This window comes from Hyperoodon ampullatus (genome assembly GCF_949752795.1).
Source record: "Hyperoodon ampullatus genome assembly, chromosome: 12".
Taxonomy (NCBI): domain Eukaryota; kingdom Metazoa; phylum Chordata; class Mammalia; order Artiodactyla; family Ziphiidae; genus Hyperoodon; species Hyperoodon ampullatus.
This window is the reverse complement of record NC_136925.1, coordinates 87416140-87432143: the sequence shown is the minus strand read 5'-3', so window position 1 is coordinate 87432143 and position 16004 is coordinate 87416140. Positions and strand designations below refer to the sequence as shown.

The following is a 16004-nucleotide window of genomic DNA, read 5'->3' as shown; positions in this document are numbered from 1 at the left end:
TTTTAGCCATTTGTCTTGAGGAGAAACTTCCCATCTCAGTATGCAAAGAGCTCCTTTCCTTTCTCCAAACGCATCATCCCACTGGGGTTGGGAGATACCTCAATACATGCAGCTCCTACCACAGGGTGTTTGCATGAATAGATTTGGGATGAACATGAAGAGAAGCCAACGGTAACTTTCCTGGCGGGACCCATAACCCTGAGAAGGGAGCCTAGCTGTTGGTAGAAATTACTTTGAGGATTCTGACGAGAGCAATGGTCCATGGTTAAGGGCCCTGAGGCCCTCAGGGGTCTCGCCCCGGGTGTCTGTGTTTCCCATCACCTGCTCTGTGGGTGAGACAGCCCGACAGTCACAGAACCAGCACACGAAGATCGAGGCAACGTGTGTGGCCTCCGAGTCCACATCAGGGGTCAGGGGCTCAGCCTGCCTCCGTCACCTTAAATGTGGATTTGAAACCGACCGTCCGTCTCGAGAGGAGGAGGAGGTGAGGAGATGAGTCCGTGTGCGTGCGTGGTGCCGCTGTCACAGCAGCCTGTCCCCACCCTGTCCTTTCAGGGAGCGGCTTCCTGGCGGTCCTGCTCACCACCGTGTTTCTCGAACCTGTAAAAGACGCTCAGCGGAAAAGTGAGGGAGAGAAGCAAGCGCCACCGTTCTGGTCCACTTTGCTCTCGACAGTCAAACTGTTTAGAGACAAGCGCATGTGCCTCCTGGCCCTGCTGCCGCTGTACTGCGGGTTCCAGCAAGCCTTCCTGGCTGGCGACTACACGCGGGTAGGAGAGGAGGCCGGCGGGGGCGGCACGGGGTCCGGGGCTGCGCTGGGTCCTTCCCGGACTCAGGAGAGCCGCCGTGTGGTTAGGACATCAGCCCACCTGGGAACACCTCTCACTTGAGATGTATTTTCAGGGAAAGGACCAAAGCTGCTCGGGAGTCATCGCAGGGACATTTACTTGCCTGCATCTCACCCTGTGTCCTCATTTTAGAGTGAAAAATAGGGAAAACCATGAAATCCATGAATAACACTGAAATTCCTTATTACCTAGTTCTTAAAAATTTTTTTATTTTATATTGGAATATAGTAGATTTACAATATTGTGTTAGTTTCAGGTGTACAGCAAAGTGATTCAGTTATACATATACACGTATCAATTCTTTTTCAAATTCGTTTCCCATTTAGGTTATTACAGAATATTGAGCAGAGTTGTTTGTGCTGTACAGTAGGTCCTTGTTGGTTTTCCATTTTAAATACAGCAGTGTGTACATGTCGATCCCAAACTCTCAGTCTTGTCCTCCCCCCAACCCTTCCCCCCTGCTAACCATAAGTTCGTTCTCTAAGTCTGTGAGTCCATTTCTGTTTTGTAAATAAGTTCATTTGTATCATTTTTTTAGATATCTCACATACACAATATCATATGATATTTGTCTTTGACTTACTTCACTTAGTATGATAATCTCTAGGTCCATCCATGTTGCTGCAAATGGCATTATTTCATTCTTTTTAATGGCTGAGTAGTATTGCATTGTATATATGGACCACATCTTCTTTATCCACTCATCTGTCGATGGACATCAGCAGGTTGCCTCCATGTCTTGGCTATTGTAAACAGGGATGTAATGAACATTGGGGTGCATGTGCCCTTTCCTACCATGTTTTTCTCTGGATATATGCCCAGTAGTGGGATTGCAGGATCATATGGTAACTCCATTTTTAGTTTCTTAAGGAACTTCCATACTGGTCTCCATACTGGCTGTACCCATTTACATTCCCACCAGCAGTGCAAGGGGGTCCCTTTTCTCCACACCCTCTCCATCATTTGTTGTTTGTAGACTTTTTGATGATGGCTATTCTGACTGGTGTGAGGTGATATCTTATTGTAGTTTTGATCTACATTTCTCTAATAATTAGTGATGTTGAGCAGCTTTTCATGTGCCTCTTGGCCATCTGTATGTCTTCTTTGGAGAAATGTCTGTTTAGGTCTTCTGCCCATTACCTAGTGTTTAAATGATGCATTGCAGTCTAGAAGCGGAGGTTGGTCTCAGCCTGGTCACACTGGCTACTCAGACACTCTTCCCTGGATGCCCGCCTGACCCCTGCACCGCCTGCCCACTTTGTGCCTAAAGGGGCGCCCTCTTTGGGGGAGGCTGGAGTGGTGCCCCAACACTGGACACCAAGCGTGACCTATGTCTGGCCGACCACCTTCCATCAAGGGTCTCCCCCTGAGCCTCTGTCTCCCTAGTTCCCCTGCCCACGTGGGATCCTGTCCTGAAGAACCTTCTGGGATGCCGTGGAAGGGAGGCCACAGACGGGGATGTCGGAGTTAGGGTCCTTTTTCCCAGAGAGTGCTGTAGAGGAGCTGGGCCTGGTGGGAGCTGGAGACAGCCAGGGTCAAGGCTGGACCCGTCGGCCTGTGTCCGAGGGGCTCCGCCCCTGAGGACCACCCTCCTCATCCAGGAAGCTTCCTGTTCCATCCCCACCCCAGCTCCTTCCCGGGAAGGCTTGCCAAACGGGCAAGATAAAAGGCAGGGTAAAAATCTGAATTTCAGATAAACCACAAATACCTCTCAGTGTAAGTGTGGCCCTGAGTATTTGGACACCCAAGACTTTCTTTGGCAACCCTACTCTTAGGACCGTCCTGTTGGGGTCTTGGAGTTTCAACGAATGAAGACCGAATGACAAACCGTCCCCCCTGCTATCCAGATGCAAGGGGCCTCCTAGCCAGTCTCCTGTCTGTCCCCAACCCCGCCCCCGAGTCTGTGGCAGGAGCACTTGCTCTTCTTCTCATCTCTATGGAGATTCCCTTCCTGTTCCTTCCATCTTCTTCTTCTTTATTAAGACTTTCTTTTCTTTTCTTTTTTTTTTTTTTCGGTACACGGGCCTCTCACTGTTGTGGCCTCTCCCGTTGCGGAGCACAGGCTCCGGACGCGCAGGCTCAGGGGCCATGGCTCACGGGCCCAGCCGCTCAGCGGCATGTGGGATCTTCCCGGACCGGGACACGAACCCGTATCCCCTGCATCGTCAGGCGGACTCTCAACCACTGTGCCACCAGGGAAGCCCAAGACTTTATTTTCTTAGAGCAGTTTTAGGATCACAGCAAAACTGAACAGAAAGGACAGAGAGTCCCCGCACGCCTGCTGCCCCCGCACGGGCACTTCCTCGCCCGCCGCCCGCCTCCAGAGGGTCCGTTTGTTACAACTGAGGACCTACATGGATACATCGCCATCACCCCGAGTCCACAGTCTGCCTGAGGGCTCGCTCTTGATACTCTACATTCTCAGGGTTTGGACAGGTGCATAATGACCTGCAGCCATCACCATGGTATCGTTCATGGTATCGTTCGGAGGAGTTTCAAGGCCCTAAAACTCCCCCGAGCTCTGCCTGTTCATCCCCGGGCTCTGTCCTCACTCAGCTGCCTTATAGGCAGGATGGGAAAGGACCCACACCAGCAAGAAGAGTTCAAGTTCGCCCCTGTGTAAATAACATATGGTACAGATACGCCGGGAGAAGTTTGCCAGACGTCCACCCAAAGCGCTCCCTGTTAGTTCTTACTCAGAAGAGGGTTTTCCTTACAAGCACCAGCAGTGTTCTCCACCCTGGGAGCTGGAGGCCCGGACAAGCTTTCGGGCCAGCTTAGCAGGCCAGCGGTCACAGGGCAGAGAGCGTTTTCGCATGGGCTGTATTCCCGGATCAGATTGAACCCCCAAACTGCAGCTTCAGAGCTCAGCCCTGGAGCAGGCCTGAGGCAGCGCAGGTGACTGGTCTGTGCTTCTCCCGCAGTCCTACACCACCTGTGCCCTGGGGATCCAGTTCGTGGGCTACGTGATGATCTGCTTCTCAGCTGTCAACGCACTCTGCTCCGTGCTGTATGGGAAGCTGGCCCAGTACACGGGCAGGATCGCTCTCTTCGCGCTGGGTAGGTGGACTGTGGACGCACAGTGGACGCAGTCCTGGGGCAGGTCTGGCTGCACTGCGGGCGATTAGAGCGTGTGTGATGAGGGCCAGGGTTGGGGTAAGGACGGGGTTTGGTGGAGGCACAGAAAGGGGGGCCCACACCCGCAGTGGGGGCCATGGGGTCAGGCAGGAGACAGGGAGCCTTCCAGAAGGAGGAGATCTGTGTTCACGTGGTGGATGAAGCTGGTCTTCTAAACGGGCATCACCTTCTATTTTTCTTGAGGGAGCAAGAAGGATCGAAGACAGCGTGAATAAGGAGAAAGGAGGGTGTTAAGGAGACAGCTACCTGGTGGCCCAGTCAAGGCCCAAAGGGTCTGTGGCGATGCAGCAAGAGGGAGGGAACCCATTAACCATTGGTCAGTGCTCACTGGGGGCCAAGTCATTTGCTTTATATTGAGGAGAGAACAGAGAAGCATAGTAACCTGCCCAAGGTCACACAGCCTCGGGGAACCCAGGATGCACCTGCTCTTTCTGCTCCTGGGCAGTCCCTGAGGGTCATAAGCTGCTCTGTTCCCACATTCGAGGGACATCACAGTGTCTGCGGAATCACGAGGCCAGGCCTTAGGACCCATCATGATAGAGTCGGGAGGAATGAGGAAGCTCTCCCCCAGCCTCTCCCTCCTTGTCCTGTTGGGAAGCCCCAGCTCCCAGGCTGAGGGCACCCCTTCCCGTCCCCTCCTCACGCCCCCTCCTCAGTGAGAAGCAGGGGTCCCACCACTCGCTCCTAATGAAGAAGCCCTTCCCTCTCCCACTCTGAACCCCCATAATCTGGGGGCCCCTCTGCCCAGCAAGGCGACACTTTCCTCTAAGACACAGAGGTGTGTCACCCCGAGGCCCCCCACCTGATGATGTGGAGGCCAGAGGTGGATGGAATCGCACACCTGCCAGGCGTGCCCTGCATTTCACCTGCAGTCCCCGTGTGCCACGTCAAAACCCACCTGAAGAAATCAGCCTGGGTTATTTTAGGAAACGTCACTCCAGCCTGGAAGCAAATGATCAGAAGACTCGTCCTGTAGCGCAGAGTGGCTGAGAGCAGCCCCTTTCCCGCTCACAGGGGCCGTGACCCACCTGTCCTGCATCATCGCCCTCCTGCTGTGGAAGCCCCACCCCCGCCAGCGGCCTCTGTTCTTCGCCTTTCCCGGCCTCTGGGGCGTGGCCGACGCCGTCTGGCAGACCCAGAACAATGGTGAGTGCGCGGCACAGAGCCATTCCTGCTCAGGCGGCCCTGCCTTGGCCAGTCATGGGGGGACACGTGGTGGGTGGAGGGCCCCCCAGGGGGACGTGGTGACATGTGCAATAAGGGCAGTGGAGTGGGGACCACACAGGCGGGAGGGCTCCAGCTCCACACTGGGGATTTGCAGTGCTTTCTCTGAGCATCTACTCAGATCCATGATGTCCATGAGAAAAGGTACCAAGTGTGCAACTTCCTTTCCTGCAATGATGGGTCCTTCGTGGCTTGCCCCTGGAAGAGCTGGTCTGAACAGAGCAGGGTCCTGCCCGTGTTCCCCGTCCTGGTGTCTGGGGAGGATGCGCCCTCCAGCCACTCTCAGCTGAGGCTGGGGACAGGCGGAAGCTTACAGGTTACCGTGACAACGTCCCCGCAGTGGCTCTGGGGCTGGGGGTGGGTGTCAGTTTTCAGGAGAACGGAGTTTCCGGCGGGAGGGCTCAGCAGGGGCTTCATCCTGGAGCCACGCCCGAGTGGCCTCCTGGCCGATAGTCCTCCAGGCAGCGGGGAGCCTGGGGGAGGCAGGGAGGTGGGGGGCCGGGAGGGAGCCATCTCTGTCGCTTTAGCACCGTAACAGGACTCCACAGACTGGGGGGCTTGTAAACAGCAGACATTTACTGCTCAGAGCTCTGGGGCTGGACGTCCGGGGTGAAGGCACCGCAGATTCGGTGTCTGGGGGGCTGGTTCACAGAGGCTCTCTCTCGCCGTGTCCTCACGTAGAGGCAGGGGCCAGGGGCCGATGTGGGGCCCCTTCGCGAGGGCACTGACCCCTCCCTGAGGGCCACACCCCACGACCTCGCCCCTCCCAGAGGCCTTCGCCTTGGGGTTTCAGCATGTGTCTCCAGGGCACACTGAGAGGAGAGGCTGGCTGGCCCGACGTAGGGCCGACGTACCGCTGCAGGGTCCACTTTCACTCAGCACTGGTGGAAGCAGCAGCAAGGGTTTAGGGCGGGGGCTGACAGGGTCACGGCTGCCGTGACTCAGGGGACGGTGCGGCCCCACGGGGAGGTGGAGGGCCGGGGCGGGGGCTGGGAAGGAGGCCGAGGGACGGAGCTTCTGGACGCCGGGACTCAGTGGTCCCGGGGCCAGGCTGGGCATCGGGATCCCCAGGCTGAAGGCGGCAGACGAGCCCACAGACCTGGACGCATCCGCTGCGGGGCTTGGCTTGAGCTTGAACGCGACACAGAGAGGACTCCGGTGGGGGGACCCAGCACTGAAAAGGGGCTGTTTGGGGCACGTATCACTACGATTATTTCATTATTTCAGGCTGCACCGCGCGGCACGCGAGATCTTAGCTCCCCGGCCGGGGATTGAACCTGGGCCGCCGTAGTGAGAGCGCCGAGTCCTCTCCACTGGACCGCCAGGGAACTCCCTCTCTTAGGATTTTAGATTCAGAGTGAAGGGCTGTGAGGAGAGGAGGAGGGGGAGCGGAGGGGTGACCTTTCTTTGGAACGCGGGGGAAGGCAGTCAGAAGGAAGGATACGGCCCCTTTGTCACCACGGGGAAAGGAGTTAATTCACGCCTGAGACACGTGGCTTCCTAGAGGAGCCACAGCCAGTGACGACCTAACAGACGGTCTTCACCACGAGCCGGCCATCAGTCCTGCGAGGATTCGTTCACCGATGTAGCCCAGCCGGGCGGCATCACCCTCAGCGCACCGCTCCCTGCAGAAGCGCGGCCACCTCCAGAGGCCCGGGCCCGGGGCAGAGAGGGACTCGGGCCCAGAGGTCCAGCCGCAGCCTCGGCTGATGTTGCAAAGTGGGCGGATGAGAGGCGAGGCCCAGGGAGGCCTCCTGTGGACGCAGGCTCCCCATGTGCCAGGAGGCGCCCTGGGTTGGCGGGTTGGTGGTAGGTCCTGCCAGGGGATGAGCCGTAGCTGACTGGGTCTGGGGGGGAGACCACGGGACAGAGGGGAGCAGGGGGCTGGCGGGCGGCCCATGGAGGACACGGAGCGCGGCTTGTGTTCCCTGTGACCTAACGGGACGAGGGCTGAGGGCGGGAACCCTTGGCCCTGAGTTTCCCGAACCACCTACGGCCCTGGCCCCGGGCGGGAGGGTGTCGGAGGCCCCAGGAGGTGAGCCGTCTACACAGCCGGCATCCTGCAGATGCGTGAGCCCGGGGCCCCAGAGGTGGATTTGGCTCAGAAGAGAGCCTCTTCCTTTGGAAACACCACCCACCATTCAGCCCTTATCGGGGAAACACCCGGACTGGAAACTGGGTCGGGCCAATCCACAAACAAGCCACAGGCCAGCGTTTCCAGGGGCGGGAGGCCTGGCCGCTGTCCCTACACCCAAAGAGAACAGGTGCACGTGGCCTCACCATGGTGGACTCAGTACTCCAGGACGGCCTCTCCTTACCATCTCAGCTGTTGCCGGCTTATGAAACAGCTGAAAACATCACTGAACAAACCCACTGCTGTAGGTACCAAGGGGTTTGGGTTTCACAGTCTTGGCAGGAGGCTCTCCGGAAGTTCTGAACCAGGTGACAAAGTGTGTTAGGCTCAGTGCCATAATCTGGTGTGTTTGGACAAAGGTCAGTTGGTGGAAGCAATGACAAACTAGTCTCAGGCTGGGCTGCAATGTTGCTCTACAGAAGAAATACTGAATCGGTAGGGGAGAGGTACACAGACACCATGTTAGCTTTTCTTGGCAGTGCAGACTTCTAAACGAGTGCAGGTCACAACTTCCCCCGTAGGAATCTTAGGCATTTTCCCCAGGGAGCGTCAGGAGAGAATTGCTTTCAACAGCCCAGAGGAGGTGTGAAAGACCCCCACTATTTTACTGAACAGTCCAAATGCTTCTGCGGTCTTGCTTTCTAATTAGCTGACATCTCTGAGTTCACTTGAATTTTTTACAGTATTTACACATTAGAAGTCAGCGGCCGCGCAATAGTCCATAGAATAATTCCTTAGGTGTTTCAAATGATTGCAAATAAAATGTTTGGTTTTCTTTCTCCCTGAGATATAGGAGTAATTGCTTTAACTCTCCTTTTCTTTCCACGGACATGAGAGACCATCAGGCAGAGCCTTTGTCAAAATTGTGCAGAGTTACATGAGATCCAGTGAATAACTTGGAGAAAGATCTCCTTGAATAAGGAATGCTAATTTAAAATGAATTATGTCTGTCTTTTTGTTCAGATCAAAAGTAATTTGTTTCAAGGAAAAATCAGTTGCTGGGGAATATTGTTCTTTTCGTGTACGATTTGAGAATTTCTTCTGGCGTCTATGCTGGCGATCGTCTTGGCTAGGAGGGATGTTTTACTGACTGAGTCCCCTGAAGGCCGGCTCCACCAGGCTCTCTCGGGCTCGCCACCCTGCAGCGTGGTCCATCCATACCGTCTCTGTATTTTCAAAAACTGGAAATTTTGTGTAGCTTTCGCCAGCTCCCTCTCATTTTTGCTTTTTCAATAGCAAGTTGGATTTCTAATCCTTTTCTCCCTGAACGTGTCTCTCTTCTAAGAAGATACGTGAGCCACATACTTTCCTAGTTAATGAGACTGGATACAAGTCAGTACAATTTAACCCCCCTTTTCAGTCATCACCTCGCAGTTTAAAAACTGATTGTTACAGTTCTCCAGTTCAGAGGCAAATCAGGGGCGGGAAGCATCCAAGCCCCTCCGTCCTGGGGCAGAACCGTGCTTCTCGCTGCGCATGTTCCCACTGGGCTCCAGGGATCCCTCCGGCCGTTGGAGCCCATGATCTGGGAGGCTTTCTGTTTATCCATCCTGACAGTTCACGAAAGATGGGTACCGTTGCCATGGCAACCCTTGCGCGCCAATGCCTGCACTTGAGATTCAGAATGTCTGGCCTGAAAATACTCTTTTGCCCTGTCAGCCACCAAAGGGGCTGTTTTCAGGTGGATAAACTCAAAAAATCTGTCTTCTCTTACATGTCCAGTTCATGTATCCTGTCTTTTCCAACCAAAAAAGACTCATTCACATCCTGTCATCCGAGGACGGGGGTCAGCATCCGGTCACTTCCACCTGGTGCCTTTCCCAGATCAGGCTGCAAGCAGGCTTTTCTTTTCCCTTTTCTTTTGGAATAATCTTAGATCAACAGAAAAGTTGCCAAGGCACTACAGAGTTCCCAAATACTGTTCATTCTGTTTCCCTTAATTCGAACATCTTACAAAACTGCAGTACATTTGTCAAAACCAAGAAATTAATACTGGTACATAACGAAACTTCAAACTTTATTCAAATTTCTCCAGCTTTCCCCCCCGCCCCAACCATCCTCTGTGTGCTCCCAGATCCCAGGCAGGCACCACGTTACACGTAGCCATCCCATCTCCTTTGTCTGGTCTGTGCCAGTTTCTCATTTTTCTTCGTGTTTGAGGACCTTGACTTCCGGAGAATACTGGTCAGGTGTTTTGTAGACCATCCCTTGATTTAGGTTCATCTGATGCTTTCTCATAATTAGGCTAGAGCTAAGGGTTTTGGGGAGGAAGACCCCAGAGTGAAGTGCCTTTCTCATCACACTGGTCGGGGGTACAGACGGCCTTCCTCCCGGTGAGGGCCCCCCCTGCCTGCCAGACTGCTGAGTTGTTCTGCACGCAAGGCTGTGAGCTCACGGCCACTCTGGACCCCTCTTCCCTGCTGGTGGACCCCTTCACCAGGGTCACATTTCAGAATCAGACTCACAGAATGGCAAGTTCTTCATTTGGCATTTAAGGCTCTCGGGGCCCAGAAAGTTTAAGTTTATGGGAAAACCTCAGAAAGCCAAGGAGCCCATAGCCACTTAAAAGGCTGAACTGGACTTGAACCAGAACTTGCCCAGGAGAGAGTGGGCAGTGGGTCCCCTTATCCTGGAGCACAGTGGTCTATAATTGTCACAACCTAAACTTAACCTTGAAATCGCCTAAAGACACCAACCTATAGACCAAAAACGTTGACTTAAAGCTAGAGTTGGCTGTGTTACTGGATGTTCAAAACATCGGGGTGCATTTGTCAGGTACCCCAACCCACTAAGGGAGCAGCTGGACCTTTTTGCCAGAGAACAGGACATAATCCACCACTTGTAGCCATAGTGTCTCACCTTGGATTTTCTTCTCTAGCATCTTGTTTTTAGGTCCTATTTTCGAGTCACCCTCAGAAGAAAGACAAGAGACCTTTAAGTAATCTCAGAAGTTAAGTCCCAGGATGTGGTTATTAGGTTCTCTTTGTGCATTCATTTCCATTAGGGCGCTTTGCAGACTCCACACAAGAAGCACACCTCCTTCTGAATGTTCCAGACAGCCTCCAGTTTTCCCAAATAGGCATGTGTTGTTTAAAATGTGTATCTTATGTCATATCTTACATCTGCCCGAGGGAGCCCCGTCCTGAGCGGTTCCTGCGCAGATGGACATCTGAGTAACCAAATGCCAAGGGGCGTCTCCTGGGCGTTGACATTTCCAGGCAGGGCTGCAGGAGACCTCGCTGCTGCCCTCAGACCTTTCCCCCCAGTGCTGGAGGGGCCCTTCCCCCCTACAAGCCTCTCCTCTCCTGTTCTAAACGCGGGAAGAAGGGAGGGGTATAAGGAAACGGGCAAAGTTAAAGGAGCAGAATGAAAGCTGGAAAATGAATATGTGCATGGAAGTCCCGCCATCAGCTCTCCCCACCACAGCTGCCCGCCCGTAGGCGGGACAGTTCTGAGGACGTGTCCACCGCTCTGCGGGCTGCGGCTGCCTCTGGGAATGAAGGACTCCGGGTGCAGAGTCTGTCTGGTCCCGCTGGGCTCAGGGCTGTCTGCTCATCCCCACCGTGCCGGAGCCCACGCTTGACATTTTGGTTCACGCATTATCTGACCCATATGCAAAGGGGGTGCCTTGGCCCGTGCCGTGCTGTATGTGGTCACGTGTCCTTTGTTACCTGGACTGCCTCACCAGCGTGGGCTTTTGGGTTGTAAGGGGAAGGGGAGAAAAGGAAGGAGCAGCTCTCCCCCCAGGACTGCCCACCGTTTACTGTTTAACTGGGTTACTGTTTATCCTTTGAGAGGCGTGCTGACCCACAGGGTGTGCTGACCCGCAGGACGTGCTGACACTGCAGGACCGGGCTCAGCGTTTTTCCACTTCATGAGTCACCGTCCACCCATGCGTCCCCTCAGTCATTCAATAAGGATTTTCGCTGACACTGGGTTGTGCTGGAATTACCATTCCAGATAAGATGGGTTCCTGCCTCAGGGAACCCACGGCCTAGCAGAGGACAGGAGGAGGCAGGGCAAGTCCATCAGCCAAAATGGTAGGCGTGGTGACCAGGCAGCAGGACAGCGGCCGGGATGCTCAGACCAGTCCCCCTGTTGAAAACCTTCCCTTCCTAAGTGTCCACCTTCCAGACACACTGCTGCCTCGCTCATGTCCTGGGGATGGGGTTGATTCCCATTCGGCGAAACTTTACCACACTGCAAACAGGAACAGAAAATCATTTACCTTCACCTAGAAGCATTATCAGACTGTACTAGTTTGCTAAGGCTGCTGTGACAAAATACAGCAGAAATGGAGACTTGAGGTCTGAGATCCAGGTGTGGCAGGGCTGTGCCCCTGAGGCCTCTCTCCTGGGCGTGTCCTCGGCCGTCTTCTCCCCGTGTCCTCACGTGGCCGTCCCTCTGTGCATGTCTGTGTCCTGACCTCCTCTTCTTATACGGACACCAGTCACACGGGATCAGGACCCACCCTGATGACCTCCTTTAACTTGATCACCTCTCTGAAGGCCCAGCTCCAAATACAGTCACACCCTGAGGTCCTGGGGGCCAGAACTAGCACATGTGGATTTGAGGGACACAGTTCAGCCCCTATCACAGACTCAGGTCATTTCTCTCCCAAACCTTCAGGCAACCACCCAAGGGGGAATGAGTCCCTTCATCAAGAACTCGGTGTGGGGCAGCCTCACTTGGAGGCTTCACCTGGCTGAACGCTCTTACCCCTGAAGTCTCCAGGACGGGAAGGAAAGGCCCACACAGTGGCAATCCCCTTGCTCTGCGGCAGGCACCAAAAACCCCACGGTTGAATAACTTATGTACTATGCACTTCCCCTAAGTGCAGGAATGAATGGCCTTCCCTCTCACGACTACGGCCTTTGTTTGTCTTCACTCTGGGGCATCTCGCCTTCACCGACACGGGTCCCATCTCTCGGCCTTGCTCTTCTTACCTGCGAAGCTCGGGCTTGGGCCACATCCCCTACAGTGTTAACTTTCATCCGTTCTGTTTCTTGTATATATGATGGTTCTTCACGGCTAGAGAACGTCACCTGACTTGCTATCATCCACAGCGTGAAATAATTCCAGTTTTTACAAAGGAAGGTCTTGGTTTTAGTGGGAAAACTGGGCCGTGGGGAAGCTGCATATTTTCGGCAATAATCAGAAAGGTCGTTTGCGGTTTTACAGCCACAGTTTCACCCGTCTCTCCCCTGCAGCTCTTTTCGGGGTCCTGTTTGAGAAGAACAAGGAGGCCGCCTTTGCCAGTTACCGCCTGTGTGAAGCCCTGGGCTTCGTCATCGCGTTCGGATACAGCACGGTTCTGTGTGTCAGCGTCAAACTCTATGTCCTCCTGGGCGTCCTGAGTCTGGCCATGGCGGCATGTGGAACTGTCGAGTACCTGGGGTCCAAGAAGGTGGCCAGGCTGCTCACCGAAGAGCAGACAAAACCAGCTGAGGAAGGAGTGACACAGACAAAAATGTGAAGCCACAAACCCCATGGTGGACGAACCCAGAGCGTATCAGCGGGAGAGTTTTACCTGAAGATGCCTCAGAGTTTATAGTTGATTCTTTATGACTACTTCAATGATATTTAATTTTTTACGCGAATTTTTTTTCTATTTTATCAAATTTTTCAGTCCGCCCTCTCATCCATAGAGATCCAGAGTATACGTGAAAGAAATAAACTCGGGGAACAATCAGCCACTCGGAACTTGCCTAGAATCATGGGGGTAACAGCTTATGCTTGTTTTTGTTGTTGTTGTTAAGAATTGGGAGGCTGCTTCAAAAAGGCAGCCCAACACCATCATTTTACAAACAGGTAAACTGAGGTCCAGGCAAGTCAGTGACTACCTCTCAGAGTCAGTAAGTGACAAAGCCAGACTAGGGTTTATGTCTCTTGAAACTTATAGAGTATGAGTTTCTAAATAAATGCAATTACATTATGGACTTGATCTTGTCCACATACTTTGGACACACACACAAGTCATCACATTACCCTGCTGTAGACCATTGGAGACAACAGACAAAAGTAATTTCCAGGGCTTCCCTGGCGGCGCAGTGGTTAAGAATCCACCTGCCAATGCAGGGGACATGGGTTCGAGCCCTGGTCTGGGAAGATCTCACATGCCGTGGAGCAACTAAGCCCATGCACCACTACTGAGCTTGCACTCTAGAGCCCGCGAGCCACAACTACTGAGCCTGCATGCCACCACTACTGAAGTCTGCATGTCCAGAGCCCGTGCTTCGCAACAAGAGAAGCCACCACAATGAGAAGCCCGCGCACCACTACGAAGAGTAGCCCCCACTCGCCCAGCTAGAGAAAGCCTGCACATAGCAACAAAGACCCAATGCAAGTAAAAATAAATGATAGATAAATAAAATTTTTAAACATCTTTATTGGAGTCTAATTGCTTTACAATGGTGTGTTAGTTTCTGCTGTATAACAAAGTGAATCAGTTATACATATACATATGTTCCCATATCTCTTCCCTCTTGCGTCTCCCTCCCTCCCTCCCTATCCCACCCCTCTAGGTGGTCACAAAGCACCAAGCTGATCTCCCTGTGCTATGTGGCTGCTTCCCACTAGCTATCTATTTTACGTTTGGTAGTGTATATATGTCCACGCCACTCTCTCACTTTGTCACAGCTTACCCTTCCCCCTCCCCATATCCTCAAGTCCATTCTCTAGTAGGTCTGTGTCTTTATTCCTGTCTTAACCCTAGGTTCTTCATGACATTTTTTTCTTAAATTCCATATATATGTGTCAGCATACGGTATTTGTTTTTCTCTTTCTGACTTCACTCTGTATGACAGACTCTAGCTCCATCCACCTCATTACAAATAGCTCAATTTCGTTTCTTTTTGTGGCTGAGTAATATTCCACTGTATATATGTGCCACATCTTCTTTATCCACTCATCCGATGATGGACACTTAGGTTGCTTCCGTGTCCTGGCTAAAATAATTTATTTTAAAAAAGAATGTATAGAAGTAACCTCCACAAGGATGTGACACGTGAGGCTGATGACACGAGGAGCCTGGAGGTGGGGCAGACCGGTCGCATGCCTTCGGCCCACTCACCAGCAGGACCTACGTCCCTCCATCCTCCTCCTTCCTCACCGTCTTTGACGGCTCGGGAACACCTGGTAACGCAGTCACGGCCCTTCTTTGAGCCCCGCTTCCTTTCTGAGGCATCCCAACCCTCTGGCACCTCTCGGACAGTGTTCCCCGCTTTTCCTCTTTTCTCCTTTCATGGACCTGTCGGTTAGACCGCTGTTTAAACACCACCCACCTGTGGCCGGTGTTTCCGAGGTGCGGCCTGCAGCCCAGCCCAGCACCCTCCAGGAGGCCCCTGGCCGCTCTCAGGGGCACTCTTGCCTCTAGGGCTTTGCTCACCTGCCTCGTGGACCTTGAACGCCCTCCTGCCCTCAGCCCCTATCCATCTGGGCTATGCTCGTGGCCCATGAACACACACTTTCTGACCTCGGTCTTTGGTATGAGCATCTCCCCTGCTGGACCTCAAGCCTCCCGGTGTCCACTATGTAATACTAGTGGGCGCTTAATGGAGGTTTGTTGAGTGCAGAAAATGTAGCAATAATTCAAAGAAGGATGAACCCATCCTTGGCCTGTCCACGAGCTTCCGGCCGAAGCCGGGCCCTTCCTCAGTTGTTCACTCACTCACTCAGTACCAACCAAGCCCCAGATGCCCCAGATGCAAAGCTGAGCCAATACACTCGCCCTCCTTCCTTCCTGCAGCTTTCAGCTTCAGCCAAGAGAGAAGACAGGTGTTAATCGAATAAATAAACATTTTGGCTGCTGTGTGTAGACACATGAGGCCTCTCAGGTGCCACCTGCCCCCGCTGGGATTTGCCCAGGACCCCCAGCTCCGGGACTGGCCATGCTTTGTGCCCCCCGCCATCCAGGCTGGGCCGTCCTGTCCGTGTGGCACCTTCTTGCCCCACCCATCCGTCAGACAGCTCAGGTGCTGTGCTTCCCCTCCGTCCTTTGGCCGGTCTCCTCCAGGCCACACACAAGGTCAGCCGCTCCCCCTCACATCCTGCCTGCCTTTCATGGCTCCCAACTTCCAGTCCTTTCTGCCGGCGCCAGACCCTCCCCTCTGCCCAGGACCGACCCCCTCCATCCCACAGCCCAGCTCCTTCTGAGGGCTCTCAAGTTCACGGTCTGAACGGACCACGTCTATAATCTTAACATCACTGAGCCTTTACGTTCTCGAAATCTCATAGCACTATTGCCCCTTTCCTGCCAGTCTTGCTGGCCACCTTGCGCTGTGTCTGTTTGCAGGATGCCTGACCCCTTTGCATGCCCCCATTGTGGAGCTCAGGTCATTTCACAGTGAGTCAAAGCTCAGTGAGCATCTCTGCAGGAGGCCCTCGGCGAGGGCTGGATAGCATGTACCACCTGCCGACTTGGAGTGCTGAGACTCTGTACATAAACCACGTGGGCTCTGCATGAAGATCAGGCTGACCACAGCCTGATTCGGAGCTGAGCTTTGGGTGCTCACTCAGCTCAGAGCATCTGAACCTGAGGTGCCCTGCCTTACTCAGGAATCTCTCAGCCCTTGGCCCGAGACACAGTGGCACCAGGATTATGCCTTAGGCTGAGGGTCCAGCAGGGGTGCACTCTGTCCAACAGTGCCCAGCATCAGAGC

General features: G+C 53.8%; 1 protein-coding gene across 1 annotated transcript in view; it reads left to right on the top strand.

The window, feature by feature from the left end:
* The window catches only part of UNC93A (unc-93 homolog A), a gene marked incomplete at both ends in the record, with an annotated part of 38282 nt that overhangs the window by 12049 nt on the left and 10229 nt on the right, over window positions 1-16004 (top strand). Inside the window, 6 exons of the mRNA XM_079716753.1 lie at window positions 556-770; window positions 3773-3908; window positions 5001-5132; window positions 12555-12816; window positions 14423-14481; window positions 15259-15317. Of these exons, the coding sequence (XP_079572879.1) occupies window positions 556-770; window positions 3773-3908; window positions 5001-5132; window positions 12555-12816; window positions 14423-14481; window positions 15259-15317 (863 nt within the window). The remainder of the gene's footprint in view (window positions 1-555; window positions 771-3772; window positions 3909-5000; window positions 5133-12554; window positions 12817-14422; window positions 14482-15258; window positions 15318-16004) is intronic.